A 17,605-nucleotide genomic window follows, 5' to 3' on the forward strand; every position below is an offset into this window, starting at 1 on the left:
TGTGGTACATGGAAGGTACCAGAGGCGTTTTTATTACTTACTCACGAGCACCCTTCTGCTAAAATGACAAATGGGACACCGTGTCATCAACTGTAACAGACACGCACGCGGCAGCCCTAAGTCCACAATACCGAAGGCCTTACCGTGTTCTCAATGGCATTCGCTGTAAAAAGCTGTATTTTCCAAAACTCCAAAAGTTTTTTGTCTACTGAAATTTCTTATTTATATTTTTTTATATAAATATATAAAATATATATTTTTGCAGTGTCAGCAGAGCAATCAAAAAAACACATTAAATAAAAGTAGGCCTACAACACACTGGAGAGATGTAACTTATGTCAACTATCCCTGACAGCATCGCTTTCATTTCCGTTAAAAAAAATCAAAGATGGCGCTGCTGTGAATAAGGTATATTCGGCTACCGAAATCGTCGGAGGTAACGTTCTCTATAATCGATAACTGAGACGCGAGATGGCGGCAGTTGTGCTGCCTGAAACGGAACGTGAACATACATGAACGCTGCGCACCTAGATGGACATCGGGGATGGCGCGATGATAGACCATCATTCATTCTCCACCACACCGGTTATACTCCTAGGGTCACGGGAGGCTGGAGCCAACCAGCATCTCGGGCCGCAGGCGGAAAAACACCTTGGACCAATAACAGTTAAGTGTTCCAGAGCGCAATGGTAGAAACCTGCACATTTTTCAAACATGGTAAATCTGTACTTTTTATTCGTGTTGTCTGATATAGCTAGCTCTGCGTTCAGAATTCAGCTTCATTGACTGGTGATGTTGGTTTTAAAAATGCCTGTGAATTCATTCAAGGCTTAAATGGGGGTAAAGCTTTTCCAAGCAAGTGCTGTAATGAAAAAAAGTTTTGAGTGATGTAGTCATGCTGCTCTTATAGCTGTAATAACAGTCTGTTGATTGCTCCTTGAGAGTCTGCGAGCCAAAGCCCATCACAGCAATGAAAAATCTCAGTTACAGATTGATTGGCACTCATACAGTGGGATTGATGACCAGTGTTAATTACTTAGAAATGAATAATTCAGCCTCGTAATGGATCATGGATGAAAACGAAGAGCCCACAGTCGATAAGAAAGCTCCATCTGAGAAGATAACAAATTCCCATGGGATAAGACACCAAGAGCACTTACAGTGAACTGAAGCGTAGACTGGGCTGATCTCCAACATGATTCAGCCCCTCCCACAGTCCTAATACAGCCAGGGCCCATCTGTGTGTGGAAGAAATAATAGGCCTACACGATGTTGCGTACTTCATTGCATTATAGCGTCATCTCTTTTCTCTACTAGTGAAATAGGAAATCAGTAAATGCTAAACTGTTTCAAGAAGTAAAAACTACCTAACAGTCACGTTATCGATCTAGTCATTGGAGCAGCAGCGCCATCTGGTGGAGATTTGATTTTGAATCTTTTTCACGCCAAGGACTCCCGAACATGATCTAAAAATATAGGCTAAAACCCATGTATAAAAATCCATCTATATTGTGTGGGAAAATATTAAATGTAATATTATAAATACTACAAAGTAAAACACATGTTATTGAATTTAAATGCATAAATTATTATCATTATTAAATATTTGCATTGGCATTACCCTTGTGAAAAAGAAGTGTGCTTAATTGTATTGAAAGCGTTCTTTTTTTGTGCTTAATATCATAAAAGTATACTTTTTGAAAAGTGCACTTGCAGATAATATAATATAGTTCAAATGAAATACCACTTAAGTGTACTTAAAGGGAATGCACTTTAATGACAATATTTCTTAACACACTTAAGTGCACTTTTTACAAATGCACTTTGTAATAATGTCTAATTAAGTTTAACTTAAAGTAAGTACACTTTCATCACAATATTTCTTAACACACTTAAGTGCACTTTTTACAAATGCACTTTGTAATAATGTCTAATTAAGCTTAACTTAAAGTAAGTACACTTTCATCACAATATTTCTTAACACACTTAAGTGCACTTTTTACAAATGCACTTTGTAATAATGTCTAATTAAGTTTAACTTAAAGTAAGTACACTTTCATCACAATATTTCTTAACACACTTAAGTGCACTTTTTACAAATGCACTTTGTAATAATGTCTAATTAAGTTTAACTTAAAGTAAGTACACTTTCATCACAATATTTCTTAACACACTTAAGTGCACTTTTTACAAATGCACTTTGTAATAATATCTAATTAAGTTTAACTTAAAGTAAGTACACTTTCATCACAATATTTCTTAACACACTTAAGTGCACTTTTTACAAATGCACTTTGTAATAATGTCTAATTAAGTGTAACTTAAAGTAAGTACACTTTCATCACAATATTTCTTAACACACTTAAGTGCACTTTTTACAAATGCACTTTGTAATAATGTCTAATTAAGTTTAACTTAAAGTAAGTACACTTTCATCACAATATTTCTTAACACACTTAAGTGCACTTTTTACAAATGCACTTTGTAATAATGTCTAATTAAGTTTACCTTAAAGTAAGTACACTTTCATCACAATATTTATAAACACACTTAAGTGTACTTTTTACAAATGCACTTTGTTATAATGTCTAATTAAGTTTAACTTAAAGTAAGTACACTTTCATCACAATATTTATAAACACACTTAAGTGCACTTTTTACAAATGCACTTTGTAATAATGTCTAATTAAGTTTAACTTAAAGTAAGTACACTTTCATCACAATATTTCTAAACACACGTAAGTGCATGTTTTAAAAAGGCACGTTGTAATAATGTCTAATTAAGTTTTACTTAAACAGTTATTTTGATGTATTGACTAATATACTAAATAAAAGAATAATTTTAATGGAAAATATGAAAAAAATAATTGTTTTTAATTTCAACTCAAGTGTGTTTACTAATTATTTTGTTGATGTATTTTAAATGTGTTTAGTCTATAATATATTGTGTGCATTAATGCACTTGAAATGTATTTTTCCTCTAAACTGCAATACATTTGTTTATACAGTATACTCCAGTACAACTTATTGTTGACATTTTTATCACCAGCTTCTGCTCTATGAACTCAATTAAAAGTGTCAGTTTTCTACATAATATTTGACAATAAAATGTAATTTATGAGAGGAGTTCTTAATGTAATATTAATGTATTGTACTTTACATCTGTGTAGAGAATACTTTTAATATCATTATGTTGATCTAAGTAAATTAAACACATTTAGTTGTGAGCAAAGTTAAACAAATCTAAACAAAATTAAATTGCATTTAAATTCAGTTAAAATACATTTAATTTAAATTAGACTACACTACACTATAAAAATGATTGACTTTTAGTTAGGTGAATGAATCAAGTTTTGTGAACTTACAGAGTCTAACAACACAATGAGTTTGAACAGAAATTAAAAAGCTGAAATATATAACCATGCATGAAATATATTAACTTTATTTAATGCGCATGCGCCAGAAATACTACGTCACGATGACGCACTACTTCACTAGAGTTTGAAAAATGCACTGTTATGTTTCTGTAATCGCGATTCGTGAGGAAAGGAAACTGAAGCTGCGCAATCAGGAAGAGAACGCCACGTTTGATTACAGATGAGACGTTATACTGCAATAATGAGTCAAGTAAGTATATCTTGATGCTTTCTTTATTTTAAGATTTTCACCGTAACATGGCAGTTGTTATTGCGAGAGTGTAACACATTACATTATTTTCATCGCAGACAGACGCAATAGACTCGGGAGGTGAATTAATCAGTTTTTCAATAATTTATCTATGATTGCATTCTAATAATTTCTTACATCATAATATGTTCGCGTGTGGGTGTGTTCGACGAATTTGGCTGCTGAAAAAATATATAATTTAATTAAACCGACTTTTTAAATCATTTAAACATTACTAAATGACAAATTTGCTAAATACAGATCCAATATTGTAACACTCGAAGACATTTATATACATTTAATACATATAATCAATGTTATAACCACCATAAATATTTAATATATCACTCTAGAAATAATGCTTGTAATGTAGCATTATTTTTTTATTTTTGCATTTGAAGAGTGAGTTGTTCAGTTACTATTTGTTTTGGAATATGTTATTTTTTTGTGCTTATCTGGAGTTACACGTTCATTTGCAGGATCAGTTCATTTGTGATTGGAGATACAGTGCAAGCGGTGTGGAATCACAGGCCTTTATTGATGAGGTGATGTTAACGTTACATAATTTGTCATGAATTGTTGCACAGACAGCACACCCTGATCAAGCTGAAACACTGCTATCAAGTCACTTACTATCCCTATAGCTTTTAAATACTTGAAATCTTCTCCATTTGTAAGTAATAAATTCCCACCTGTGCATTTACAGATGCCCCTATAATCATCATATATTTTACAGGTATCAAACCAAAGGAAGAGGGCCGCAGAATTGCTGTGTCAACCGTGGTACCAGTAAATACAGGAACATCCTTCATGAAGATTTGCACGGTAAGCTGAAACTTACAAGCCAAGATGAGGAAACGTTTGCATGGGTCTTGGGTATGGAAGTAAAATAATGGCAAATGTTTTTGAAACAAAAAAGCCTGTTGAATTGCACTACTTGAAAAAAAAAAATGCATTGCATTAACTATGCTTGCATTTTAATGCATTGTATTTTTAGGGATTGCATTGGGTTGAAATTTAAGCTGTGAATATTTCGATTAAAAACATTTCAAACCCATTTTCATTATTAAAAATCCAATAATCCATATTCACCTTTAATATTTTACTTCAAAAATATTCAAATGGTTTAAAAATACAACCTATAATATTTAACAGGTGATTTTCGGTCAAAAAAATGTTTCCGCTTCGCAAATTCAGTGGTTCGAATTGGACAGTAAATTCAACTTTAACATCCAGGAACTGCTAGCCTGGAAATCCAGACCCAAATCCGAAAGATTAAGGGTCTGGCATTGAGTAATATAAATCACCCAACTCGAGGGGCGGCACCAAGCATGTATTTGAAAATCTCACTGCACGCAATTGGATAATACTAGTACGACCAATCACAACTAAGCCCCATACGCCTAGCTACCAGCGGAGCTAACTGGTAGATTAGACTCTTGCCAGCAATGTCTTTGCCGGCAAAACAATAAAAACATCCTTCTTGCAAAGGAACGTTTCGAGCACCGTCTTCGGTTCCTCTTTTAGATAAAAGTCTAACTCGTTCATTGTAGCGGCCAAAGCTGTTTCAAACAACTGGTGTTCATCCACAGCCATCTTGCAATGTTACTAATGACGAATAATTTGTATCATTATTTTCGTCACCGACATTTTTTCACAGACGAAAACGAGAGGATAACTAAATAAAAACCAGTTTTAAATGACGACAACTATGACGAAAATGTTTTGACATTTGATTGGGGAATGAATAAACTGCTTCATCAGGGCAGTACTAAATAAAAAGAGAACACAATTTTTTGTTATCCCTCTTATTACTATAATTATTAACATTTTGCAGATACTGCAAGGTGTATAACTTTAAAGCGCAACTGTATATCTATCACTTTCATTCAATTGAGCCAAATATAATAATGGACTGGATCTGTTTTTATAAACAATTGTTTTCCTTCTGTTTTTGTTTTCTTTCTTCAAGGTATTTTTTCTGACTTTCCTGCTTCTCTGGAACATTTCCATTCACATATACTCTGGAGAGCTTCTGGGACATAGACATAAACAGCACTTTCCAACAACTTCAAAACATTTGGTGACAAACGATTTTGGTTTTCTTGTTTTTATGCCGTTGGAGTTCTTCAGATTTTGTTTTGTTTTTTGTTTTTAGACAAACTTACATTCACTGTAATTGAGTAAGATTTTAGAAGAAACCATTTGGTTCTGTTGGTGCTAGTAAAGGTTTAAGAGCTTTAATATTTTTACTTTAATATTAAGTCTCATTTGCTAACATTAGTTTATACATTAGCCAAAATGAACTAACAATGAAGAATTTATTTACTGTATTTATTCATCTTTGTTAATATTAGGTGTGTGTGTGTGCGTGCGTGTGTGTGTGTGTGTGTATGTGTATGTGTTTTTTTTATGGGGACCAAATTACCCCAAAAGTAGTAGTACCAGTAAATTACATGGAAACAAAAACAATATTATATATCATACAGAATGTTTTCTGAAAATGTAAAAATGCATAATGTTTTCTGTGATGTTTAGGGTATTTGAGGAAGAAAATGATTGTGCATATAAGCTTCATTGTCCTCCAGACTCTTTCTAAAGGAGTTAAAGTGTTGTAACTGTTTGTGTTTATGTATAGTGTTTCTTTTGATTGTAACTAGGTTATTAAGAGATTTTTTTTTATTAAAATTTGAAATGTACTAAATTACAACTTTATTATAAAATTTTTTAATTATAAATGTATTTAATTATATAACGAACGATGTACATGTATATTACATTAAAGTATATTTTAGTTCACATTAATTGCGTGTCAGTATATTGTGTAGTGCCCTTAAAGTATATTTTAAAGACACTAGAAGCTGTAATGAAAGTAGATATAAAGTTGTATTAAAGTCCCACTTAAGTTGTTCCAAAAAATCACTCTTAATGGCAACTTATTGCATTTTATTTCAACTTAATATGTGATACATTTGAAATTAATTACACTTAATGTGCATTGAGTGCGCCCAAAACAATACATTTAATTCACACTTAAGTGTATTTTTAACTGACATTAAAGTATATTTTAGTTCACATTAATTGCGTGTCAGTATATTGTGTAGTGCACTTAAAGTATATTTTAAAGACACTAGAAGCTGTAATGAAAGTAGATATAAAGTTGTATTAAAGTCCCACTTTTGTTCCAAAAAATCACTCTTAATGGCAACTCATTGCATTTTATTTCAACTTAATATGTGATACATTTGAAATTAATTACACTTAATGTGCATTGAGTGCGCCCAAAACAATACATTTAATTCACACTTAAGTGTATTTTTAACTGACATTAAAGTATATTTTAGTTCACATTAATTGCGTGTCAGTATATTGTGTAGTGCACTTTAAGTATATTTTAAAGACACTAGAAGCAATTATGAAAGTAGATATAAAGTTGTATTAAAGTCCCACTTAAGTTGTTCCAAAAAATCACTCTTAATGGCAACTTATTGCATTTTATTTCAACTTAATATGTAATAAATTTGAAATTAATTATACTTAATGTGCATTAAGTGCGCCCAAAAGATTGCATTTAATTCACACTTAAGTGTATACTTTTAAAGTATATTATTTGTGTAATAAGTACACTTTATAAAAGTACACTAAAGTGCACTTTTTTTTCACAAGGGTATACTAAAATAAAATATGTTAACAGCATATCTGAGATTTACATATTACACTAGTCTTCTTCATAAAGCAAAATAAAATAGTACAAACATAACAACAAATAGTGGTGAATGTAAAAACCCCAAATAATAATTATTTAAAACAGTTAACATTAAATTTGACTGGACCCTGAATTGGAAAACATAATGATAGTAAAATGGTATAAATTTTGATTTTCAAACATTAACTTTAATTGTGATTGTGAAATGTTCAGTAAAATAAATTTTATTTTGTTCTATTTTATTTCTGTTACTCAAACAGCATGTCCTGTGCCAGTGTGGTTGACAGATGTACTTTGGAGCGTAGGATCAGGTTATTTGTCAGCTCACTGTGGAATAATAAGGGACTGAATTTGCTTTGACGTATGGCTTCATTCATTCTTGTTCTTTTCCCATGTATTTTGACGCAGGCATTCACAGGTAAGACCTACACAACTATTTACCTCATAAATCTGACTTCTGAAAGACTTGGCATTTGCCTTCTGACTCTCTGAGGGTTAATTGACACGTACGCTTTCAGTAGTTCCCCTCTAGTAAAGATTAGTTACTCTCAAACTCTGATACAGCCCCAAGTTCAGTTTTCCTAGATGGGGAGAAAGCTGACAGCATTTTGTGGAGACGCAGACGGGCAAACACAGGATGGTTTGAGGAGTTTCTGAAGGGGAATGTGGAGAGGGAGTGTATGGAGGAGAAGTGTGTCCTGGAGGAGGCCAGAGAAGCCTTTGAAAATGATGAAAAGACAGTGAGTAGATAAGTTGTGGTTCGTCATTTATCATTGCATTGTGTAACACGGCAAATGTGTTTTTCAGATGGAGTTTTGGCCGAGTTATGTTGGTAAGCCTGTTAAATCATTAACTTTTATATTTGCTTACTCTAAACGGCGAGGCAGTGGAGATGTGTTTTGATTTCTGCGGCACTTAAAGACAAACAAATGATTGTAGGCTGTAATATTTGAACTGGATATTAATACCATATGAAAAAAGACCAGTTGTTGACAAATGATCCTGTTTGTTAGATGGGGACCAGTGTAAATCATCACCCTGTCAGAACCGAGGCACATGTGAGGACCAGATGGGCACATACGCCTGTAACTGTCTGCCAGGCTTTGTCGGAAAAAGCTGCGAAATAGGTTAGACGGGATCTCGCTTTCCTCAAGCGCTGAATGTTCACAACGTTAAAAGATGTTTTGTTCTGTTTCTCAGTGACTGCCAAAAAGTGTGATGTTGATAATGGTGGCTGTGAGCATTTCTGTGTTCTGCTGGAGCTTCGCTGGACAGAGTGTCAGTGTGCATCCGGATACAAACTCACAGAAGACGGATTCAAGTGTGAGCCTATAGGTGATTTATTTACATCTTTTATCCGGATTGCTCCAAAAACATCTTAAAGGGCTACTTTCATTCTTAAAGCTTCTCATATACAGTATTATATGACGAAATACCAGAAGTGGCATTAAGAAAGACACTGCTAGCACAATTTCAATGCCTGCAAAACATAAAAAAAAAAAAAAAAAAACATGTTTGTGTTTTTTATGTGTTACCAGTGAAGTTCCCATGTGGCAGAGCTAGTAAAACAGCTATGAAAACTTTTGCAAGTGGCCTCACCTCTGTAACCAACACATCTGCACAGTCTTCCAATAGGACAATCAACATACTCAAACTGGACAATCAGACAATCCCTACAAATTCTAAACAGAAAGAAAGGAAAATCTCGCCATCTCGTGTTAAACTGCCTAAGTGGAATTTTGCTGAGGATTTGACGTCGCCTACAGTAAGTGCTCCAAAAAGCCGGATTGTTGGTGGCAATGCGGCCTTACCTGGAGAAATCCCTTGGCAGGTAAATACTGTAAAGTTTAGGGGTTTTAACAGTCAAAAAAATGTAATCTAGAAGTATAAAAAAATAATCTAGGAGTAAATTATGGAGTTATTTGTGTATCTACTACAACCCAATCTGTTTATGCACCAAAAATGATGGAATTTATCCCAGTTGACTGCTGATCTGTAGGTGGCGCTGGTGTCGAGCTCAACGCAGCAGGTGTTCTGTGGAGGCTCCATTCTGAGCCCGTTATGGGTCATCACTGCAGCACACTGTCTGCTAGGGAACCACAATGGATCCTTCTTCATCAGAGTCGGTAAGACCCACAACTGAACATCAGCAGGATTTTACAGCCAATAAAACAGATTCAAATAAATGTATATATTTTTATATGTTAATGTATAACATTATAAAATATGTAAAAAGTATACTGTACATACCTACAAATAATTAAAATACAATACAAACTCATTATTTGGCTGTACACTTCAAAATTACTTTCTTAATAAAGTATCTAAATCCTTACACCACAATAAAATGACATAAAAACACAAAATCATTTGAAGATGATAAAGACTTTTAGAAAATATATCTTGAGTTATGTTTCTTTGACTTTTTTGTGATTCATACAAAACTATATGTACAAATATACACTACCATTCAAAAAAGTCAAAAATATAAATAAATAAATAAATAATACTTTTGACAGGCAAAAATTTACAGTAGTCGTTTATAATGTTACGAAAGATTTCCATTCCGAATAAATTCTGTTCATTTGAACTTTCTATTCATCAAAGAATCTTGAAGAAAAAAAATTATCTGCATATTAGAAGGATTTCTGAAGAATCATGACACACTTAAAAGTGGGCTGAAAATTCCATCACTAGAATAAAATACATTTTAAAATATATTAAAATAGGTAACACTATTTTATGTAGTTACTATAGTAATAACTATGAATTATGCATAATTACACATGCAACTGACCCTAAACCAACCCTATAGTAAATACATGTAGTAAATCAGTACTCGGTAATGAAATGTATAATTACACTGTAACAAGGACACATTAAAATAAAGTGTAACCAAAAATTGTTAACTTATTTTAAATTGTAATAATATTCCACAATATTACTGTTTTTACTGTATTTTTCATCAAATAAATGCAGCCTTGGTACGAATAATTGCAAATTAGACTTAATTCCAAAAACATTATCTTATATGCAGCTTTGCTTATCAGGTCAATTTAATATTTTACATAATAATATTAACAAGCATGTTTCACAGGGGAGCATGACGTCTCCAAGACTGAAGACACAGAACAGAATCTGGACGTCACCCGTTTAATCTCTCATCCCCGTTATGACTCCAAGTTAAGCCTCTACAATCATGACATTGCCTTGTTGCGGCTGCGCACCCCCGTCCGGTTTACTCCAGCGGTACGTCCCGTCTGCCTGGGACCCATGCTCTTCTCCAACTCACTGCTGCAGTCTGGATCTCTGGCCACTGTCAGCGGCTGGGGACGTCTGCGCTTCCAAGGACGAAGTGCAGGGACTTTACAGAAGGTTGAATTGCCTTATGTGGACAGAACAGCATGTAAGGAAAGCAGCAGTGACCCAATCACATACTTCATGTTCTGTGCGGGATACTCCGATTCTCCTAAAGACGCCTGTCAGGGGGACAGCGGAGGACCTCATGTCATGCGCTACCACAACACCTGGTTCCTCACAGGCATTGTCAGTTGGGGAGAAGAATGTGCTAAGAAAGGGAAGTATGGTGTGTACACACAGGTTGGGAACTATTATCGTTGGATACAGCATGTGATGGGTGTTAGTAAGGGAATACTGCCTACAAATGTGGACCAATGATCTTGAGTTCTCTTCAAGTCTCAGACATAGAGAACGCAACATTCAAACCTTGAGAGAAAAGGTTTTGATTGATAATTAAGTTGATATTGCCTTATCAAGTCAAATAAAATGTTTTGATTGTTCCTAATCCATTGATCCCATTGTAATGGATTGTAATCATGCTCCGCCCCTTAAGGCTTGGCTGGCCAATGAGAGATTCCATCATGAAAGCCTGTGCAGCATTTCATCAATTATTCATGACTTAGTGTCTTCACTGTCCCGTAAGGACATTTAATAATCGATAATTATACCCAGTAGCAGTTTTCTCCTGTGGTCTAATGAAAGCAAGCATGTTATTAAGGAAAAGTACTGTCTTGGTTAGAACCTCTCATTCAGACAGCATAGGGAACAAAATGCAGCCCCTCAAGCTTTGAACTGCCACCGCATTAAGAGGGAAAACTAGAGGAAGGTGAGGGAGGGATAACTGAAAATACCTGACACTAGAAACCTACTTAAGATTTCAACAGCGTTCTTAAAAAGACTCGTGCCCTAGTTCTGAAAATCACTGGATCTTACCCCATAAACACTGGAGGCATCGGATCACTCACATCTCACCTGTGAAAGATCCTTTCATCATTTGAGGCCAGTCTCTGGGAGATAACAACACAGTTAGTGTGTATGATGTATACGTGTCTTTGACTCTAATCCGAAGTCGTCTAAAAATCTAGTAGTTGTAAATTAAACTATTATTATTATTATTATTATATACACTGCCGTTCTAAAGTTTCGGTTTAGTACGATTTTTAATTAATATTTATATATTATTTTATTTTTATTTATTTTTTACTTTTATTCAGCATGGACACAATAAACTGATTAAAAGTGACAGTAAAGACATTTATAATATTACAAATTATATCTATTTCTAAATTAATGCAGTTAACAACTTCATATCCATCATTTAATCCTGGATTTTTTTTATCATGATTTCCACACAAAAATTTGCAGCACAACTGTTTTCAACATTGAAAATAAGAAATGTTTCTTGAGCACCAAATCAGCACATTATGATGATTTCTGAAGGATCATGTGACACTAAAGACGTGGAAAACAGTTATTTTAAATTGTAATATTTCACAGTACTAGTTTTATTTTATTTTAAATGCTGCCTGAGTGAGCATAAGAGACTTTCAAAAATATAAAAACAAATCTTACAGACCCCAAGGAATTACTTGATCAAAAAATTTATTTCTTAATTTTCAATAGGCTGTACAAATTTACAGTAAATATATCATTGTTACAAATACAATACAACAGTCAATACAGGTACATTCCTTTAAAAATAATAATTTAGAAGCCAGCCCCAAAAAAACAAAAATAAGGATTAAGTGCTATTAGATATTCTGTAGGGTCCAAAAGTCTGGGACCTCCAGTGAAAATGCTTCGGTTTTGCATTATTTCTACGTTTAGACACATTTTCCATTATAAATTATGTGAGTAAAAAGTTGAAAAGAAAATTCGACATGAACAAAGGAAAAACCTTATGATAGATTTTCAATGGGGTCTCAGACATTTGGACATGAACAAGCCTGTAAATATGCAAAACTGACAGTACATATGGGTAAAGGCCCGTTCACAGCAAGGACGATAGCAATAACAATAAAGATATAGTTTTAAAATCCATTTTAAATATAAAAAGAATAGCAGAGTCCATACCATAAAGATTACGACACGGAGGAACGATATCGTTGGAATCACTTACAGATTTTTTTCATTTTTTTTACAACTGATTAAAACTAGAAACAATGACAGCCAATCAGAATCCATCCTGCTTTAAAGAGCATTTAAAGCGGCAGACAAGAAGATTGCAGGGCACGCTTGAAATAAACAGAACGACATCGTCCACTGGTGTGTATGCTACTATAGTTATCGTTCAAGATGTGAACGGGACTTAATACAGCACAGGCATATATCCTTTATGTGGCTTGATGCTGGAAGGGAACAACTTGATAGCGAAATTAATAACATAAGAGATATGTACTTCACAGCGTCTCCTGCTGCGACACACAGCTCATTTCCACTTCAAACGCTGGTATATCAAAGTCAGCCCTCCAACTGTGGGCCTGAGTTTATGTAGTAAATTCATATAAGGCTTCAATTAATATTTAATTAAGCATTCGAAACAGTGGGTATATTTAATGTTTGCTGTATGATCTCACTTAAGAAACCTCCAGTAACACGGCTCTGATTTGCAGCAGCACGTGGCGCCATGATTGTGACAAGAAACACACATGAGCTCTGCTCGCCCCCTCATGACTCATATTTGTGGCTATAAAGTCAACATTACATGACAGGCCCCCAGGTCTTCAAGCTGGCGGAGTAGATTCTGTGCCTGACAAGAGAATTTGACTAAATAGCAGAGTATTAATGCCATGCAAAATTCAACTGGTTTAAAGCTGTAGAGAGACACAAAAGACCACAGATTTGTGTGACCTGAATAAAGTGCTTTGAAATATTTTTTTGAGGTAACTAGTGCACTACATTAAATAAAAGTGGGGAAACGGGCATTATGGCACTGCATGATTTGGCATTAAAGCTCTCAGGTAGAGCTCTGTTTGTTCAAACAGGATAAATACAACAATGGTAACAGTACACGATAAATAACAGCACATACGCACAGTTTAAAAATCCAGGTCCGTTACGAACACAATGTTTTCATTGGTCAATGTTTTCAAGGGTGAAGATAGCCACAGAGCCAGATAAGAAGAGGTTTTGATGGACCTTGATTCATAAAAAAAACTGTCAAGTCTACTGGGACAATTCCAGAGTCAGAATGTTCTAGGCTTCACGTAGTCAGGAGGACTGAAGTGCTTAGGCAGAGGACAGAGCGCTCTCTGGGTTTTCTGAAATGGTGCAGATCACTTGTAAGGTGTAAAAATCCCCAATATGTATTTTGCATTTTAGTCGTGTCTGATCGCAGTGACGATCAGAACAAGAACGTTGGAATATAATCCTGCTGGTCAAGTCTGAATCCGTGTAGCCACGTCCAATATGAGCTACCAAGTGTGAATGTGAAGGTCCAATATAGCACTGGATGATTTCTTCACGGTGAGCTGAGCTTCCGCGCTTTACGATTCCCTGGATCTGCAGAGAAGATAGGGCAGCATGGATCATATGCAACAAGGAAGCTTTCGTCTCTTCAGGGAACTACACTAAACGGGCAGCGGATATCCGAATAGACTCACCTCCAAGCCGGTTGGAGTGATTCTTGATGCAGTCTCCCAGAATGCCTTTCAGGTTGGCAGTAGTGATACGGCCTTCTTGTCTGCGACTCAGATTCTTCACCAGCCTGACAGTTCACATATTTGAATGTTAGGAAGTAGAATTAACATAAATTGAAATTAATATAACCGCACTTTTTTTCCACTAGTAAAGCAACTTGTGCCTTTGAAAGGAATCTTATTCTTTAATTCTGAATTTTGCAATAAACCCTTTGCCCAACCCTTGTTAAAATGGTTATTTTGAATAATAGAACTACATTTATCACAATGCTTCACATTTAAAGGGCACCTATTATGCAATATTCCCTTTTACATGATGTTTGAACATAACCGTGTGTTGGCAGTGTGTCTACACAACCACCCCATAATGATAAAAATCAACCCAGTGCTTTTGTTTAATCCCGACGCGTTTTTTGCTCACCCCCAAAAAGTGGCAATTTTAACATGCTGTAAAAAGGTATCTGTGTGGTATTTTCAGCTAAAACTTCACTTCCACACTTTACCAATCTTGTAAAAAGGGCATAATAGGTGCCCTTTAATGCGTTTTACACATTGAAAGAATCAAATTCATGATTTTAAATGGATAGTTCACCCTGAAATGAAAATTCTGTCAATAATGACTCGATGTTGTTTAAACCTGTATGACATAAAATATGATGCTTTAATGAACTTTGGGAACCAAACAGTGACTATTGATTTTCATTGTATGGACAAACAAACATTGAGGCATTTCTCAAAGTATCTTTCGTTTTCAACAAAGAAAGTCGTACAGGTTTGGAATGACATGAGGATGACAGAAGTTTAATTTTTTGATGAACTATTCCTTTAAGTGGCATTTGACAATTGGCAATATCCCTTATATATTCCGCACACATCACTCACCACTGGCCATCATTTTCCTCATGCTGTAGTTGTATGATATCACCACACTTAATGATCAAGTTATCCAGCCCGGTTTTCCTCCAGTCGACAAAGGCCCTATATCTGCCTGGAACCTAAAACAAAAGTGAAGGCTATAAAAAAACGTGCGTCACCCTACACGAGTTACCACATCTGAAATAAGTGAGTGTGTGGGATGTCTCACCAGATGGGCAGCGTCCTCCTCCTCAGTGTCAGACGGGTTAGAGAGGCTGTTTGCTCCACTCCAGTCCTCCAGACCTTCACAGATATCTACAGAATAAGGTGCACCCGGCCAGCCTACACAAACACACCGCATGCATGATTCAGTGTAAACCCTTGCATTCTGATTCATGAAACGCATTCAAAATTCAATACACAGTGTTTGATTAACTCAACTGATGCTGACAGCCTGCGCCAGCTTAGAGATCATGTACGGTATGTGGGTGGAGAAATCACATGCTCCTTCATGTTTACCATTTGTGTGTGGCTTTGAGCTTCGGCTTGAAGTTTGTGGTGATGGGGATAAAGGTTTTACACTGAGTGTGATGTCTACCTTACTTTTTTGGTAAGTACTTACAATTCAATTTGCACAATTAAGACTACACTTGCAATGTGTTGGCCTGACACATTCACGTCTGCGTTGTATACTTAAAGGTTTAATTCACCCAAAAATGAAAAGTATCCCATAATTCACCCTTAAGCCATCCTAGTTGTATGACTTTCTTCTTTCAGACAAACACAATCAGAGTTATATAAAAAAAATTCCTGGCTCTTCCAAGCTTTATAATGGGAGTGAATGGTACCTTAGATTTTGAAGCCCAAACAAATGCATCCATCTATCATAAAAGTAATCCATAAGGCTCCTGGGGATTAATTAAGGCCTTCTGAAGTGAAGCGATGCATTTTTGTAAAATATCCATATTCATAGTTCTTTTTAAACTATAATCACTGGCTTCCGATAACGGCCGTACACGAGTCTAGTTCCGGCAGAAGAGTGACCTCTGACCCGACGCATGACGTATTGACGAATGTGGAAGCACAGAGGATAGAGAAAAACAAAACACCGGTCACAAATGAGAAGTCTAAAACGAGAATTTTTAAAGAGAAATGTCGAAGAGCTTGAGTTTGTTGCCCAGCCCTATTTGTTTGAACCGCGAGAGGCGTCTACTCTCACCTTAGCTACACCTACGTCATGCGCCAGAACTCGACTTCTCGTGAACGCGGGGACGGCCGTTACCCGGAAGCTAGTGATTACAGTTTTTATTTATATTTATATATATTATGATTATAGTTATAATGATAATAATCATTATATCGATTATTATAGACCAAAAATTATGGATATTTTCTTACAAAAACTAATCACTTCACTTCAGAAGGCCTTTATTAATCCCCAGGAGCCGTATGGATTAGTTTTATGATGGATGGATGCACTTTTTTGGGGTTCAAACTCTAAGGTACCATTCAATTCAATTATAAAGCTTGGAACAGCAAAATTGTGTTTGACTGAAAGAAGAAAATCATATACACCCAGAATGGCTTGAGGGTGAATAAATTACGGGATAATTGTCATTTTTGGGTGAACTACTGTAACCCTGTGCATGTGTTTAAGTGTGTAATACTCACTGCGTCTGTTGCGCTGGTGCTGGCTAGAGCAGCTGAACGGGTCTGGACTGCTGTGGCCGGACTCAGTCCCCTCGGAGCTGACTGACGCTCTTTGCTGTTTGCTGTGGGACAAGAGCAGAGCATGAAGTAAATAAACAATTATTCACACATACACCATCTCTTATACATGAAACAGGAGCCAAACCAGCCATCAGCTCAGCACAAACCATATAAGAAGCTGGCAGATATGGACAGATGGCAGTAATTTCATGACTCTTTCATAACAGACGTGCTGATAAGGAAATGGAGAGAAAATAAAGAGATACGGTCTTGATTTATTGAGATACGACTCAACAGGCTGAGCTTGTTAGCATATCTGTCTCGATCTTAAAAAAGGCCTGTCTTCAAAGCGTTGTTCAACAGCCAAAACAATGGAGTCAAACTAAACTCTTCTGGTGTTCTCTTTTGTTTGCATGTCATGCAAAACAGATGCAGAGATGAGCTGGCAAAGCATCTGCCTGATATATTGATGAGCAGGGCACTGCTGGTGAGATCGGAGGGGTTAGGCATGTATGGAAGGGACAGCGATGGTGGTTAAAGCCCTGTATGTGACGGAGCACAGATCCCGCCTGCTTTACCACTGAGCGTCACTGTCGCTGGGAGGGGCGAGTGAGGCGTGGGCTCCGAGCGCGAAGGCACACACACACGCCCCCCGACAGGGACACAAGGTCCAGGCGGGGCAGGCAGCCCTTAAGAACGCCACGGGAAGGCCGCACGGCCCTGTGGGAGG

The 17,605-nt window shown here is 35.8% G+C and overlaps 2 protein-coding genes and 1 long non-coding RNA gene across 5 annotated transcripts in view; 2 read left to right on the forward strand and 1 right to left on the reverse strand.

Moving 5' to 3' along the window:
• The first annotated feature begins 359 nt into the window (after nucleotides 1-359).
• f9a (coagulation factor IXa) lies at nucleotides 360-11,170 on the forward strand. 3 transcript variants are annotated; one of them, XM_079630393.1, is made up of 9 exons: nucleotides 360-666; nucleotides 7,633-7,790; nucleotides 7,937-8,112; nucleotides 8,180-8,204; nucleotides 8,386-8,499; nucleotides 8,573-8,707; nucleotides 8,911-9,203; nucleotides 9,372-9,498; nucleotides 10,470-11,170. In XM_079630393.1, exons 2-9 carry the CDS (start codon nucleotides 7,736-7,738, stop codon nucleotides 11,048-11,050), a joined length of 1,506 nt encoding a protein of 501 aa, XP_079486519.1. In that variant the 5' UTR covers nucleotides 360-666; nucleotides 7,633-7,735; the 3' UTR covers nucleotides 11,051-11,170. The 3 variants fall into 3 exon arrangements, with proteins under 3 accessions (XP_079486519.1, XP_079486520.1, XP_079486521.1); XM_079630394.1 differs by having other exon boundaries at nucleotides 655-717; XM_079630395.1 differs by lacking the exon at nucleotides 360-666 and having other exon boundaries at nucleotides 7,630-7,790.
• Nucleotides 3,490-6,467, forward strand: LOC307008489. The gene is made up of 4 exons (XR_013799833.1): nucleotides 3,490-3,627; nucleotides 4,146-4,211; nucleotides 4,403-4,491; nucleotides 5,639-6,467. It is a non-coding gene; the product is annotated as an uncharacterized lncRNA (long non-coding RNA).
• Nucleotides 11,171-12,259: 1,089 nt separating the features above from the next.
• Nucleotides 12,260-17,605, reverse strand: part of mcf2a (MCF.2 cell line derived transforming sequence a) — a 31,702-nt gene continuing 26,356 nt past the window's right edge. Inside the window, exons 26-30 of the mRNA XM_079631636.1 lie at nucleotides 16,837-16,937; nucleotides 15,395-15,507; nucleotides 15,193-15,305; nucleotides 14,275-14,378; nucleotides 12,260-14,173 (exon numbers count right to left, since the gene is read on the reverse strand). Of these exons, the coding sequence (XP_079487762.1) occupies nucleotides 14,133-14,173; nucleotides 14,275-14,378; nucleotides 15,193-15,305; nucleotides 15,395-15,507; nucleotides 16,837-16,937 (472 nt within the window). The 3' untranslated portion in view covers nucleotides 12,260-14,132. The remainder of the gene's footprint in view (nucleotides 14,174-14,274; nucleotides 14,379-15,192; nucleotides 15,306-15,394; nucleotides 15,508-16,836; nucleotides 16,938-17,605) is intronic.

Source organism: Phoxinus phoxinus (assembly GCF_949152265.1).
Source record: "Phoxinus phoxinus genome assembly, chromosome: 12".
Lineage (NCBI taxonomy): Eukaryota > Metazoa > Chordata > Actinopteri > Cypriniformes > Leuciscidae > Phoxinus > Phoxinus phoxinus.

Bases quoted from the DNA above. Each gene is read 5' to 3' on its own strand.
- f9a (XM_079630393.1), top strand. From the start codon at position 7,736: ATGGCTTCATTCATTCTTGTTCTTTTCCCATGTATTTTGACGCAGGCA. The intron at 8,113-8,179 runs GTGAGTAGATAA...TGTGTTTTTCAG, and splicing joins TTGAAAATGATGAAAAGACA to ATGGAGTTTTGGCCGAGTTA. The intron at 9,204-9,371 runs GTAAATACTGTA...GCTGATCTGTAG, and splicing joins CTGGAGAAATCCCTTGGCAG to GTGGCGCTGGTGTCGAGCTC.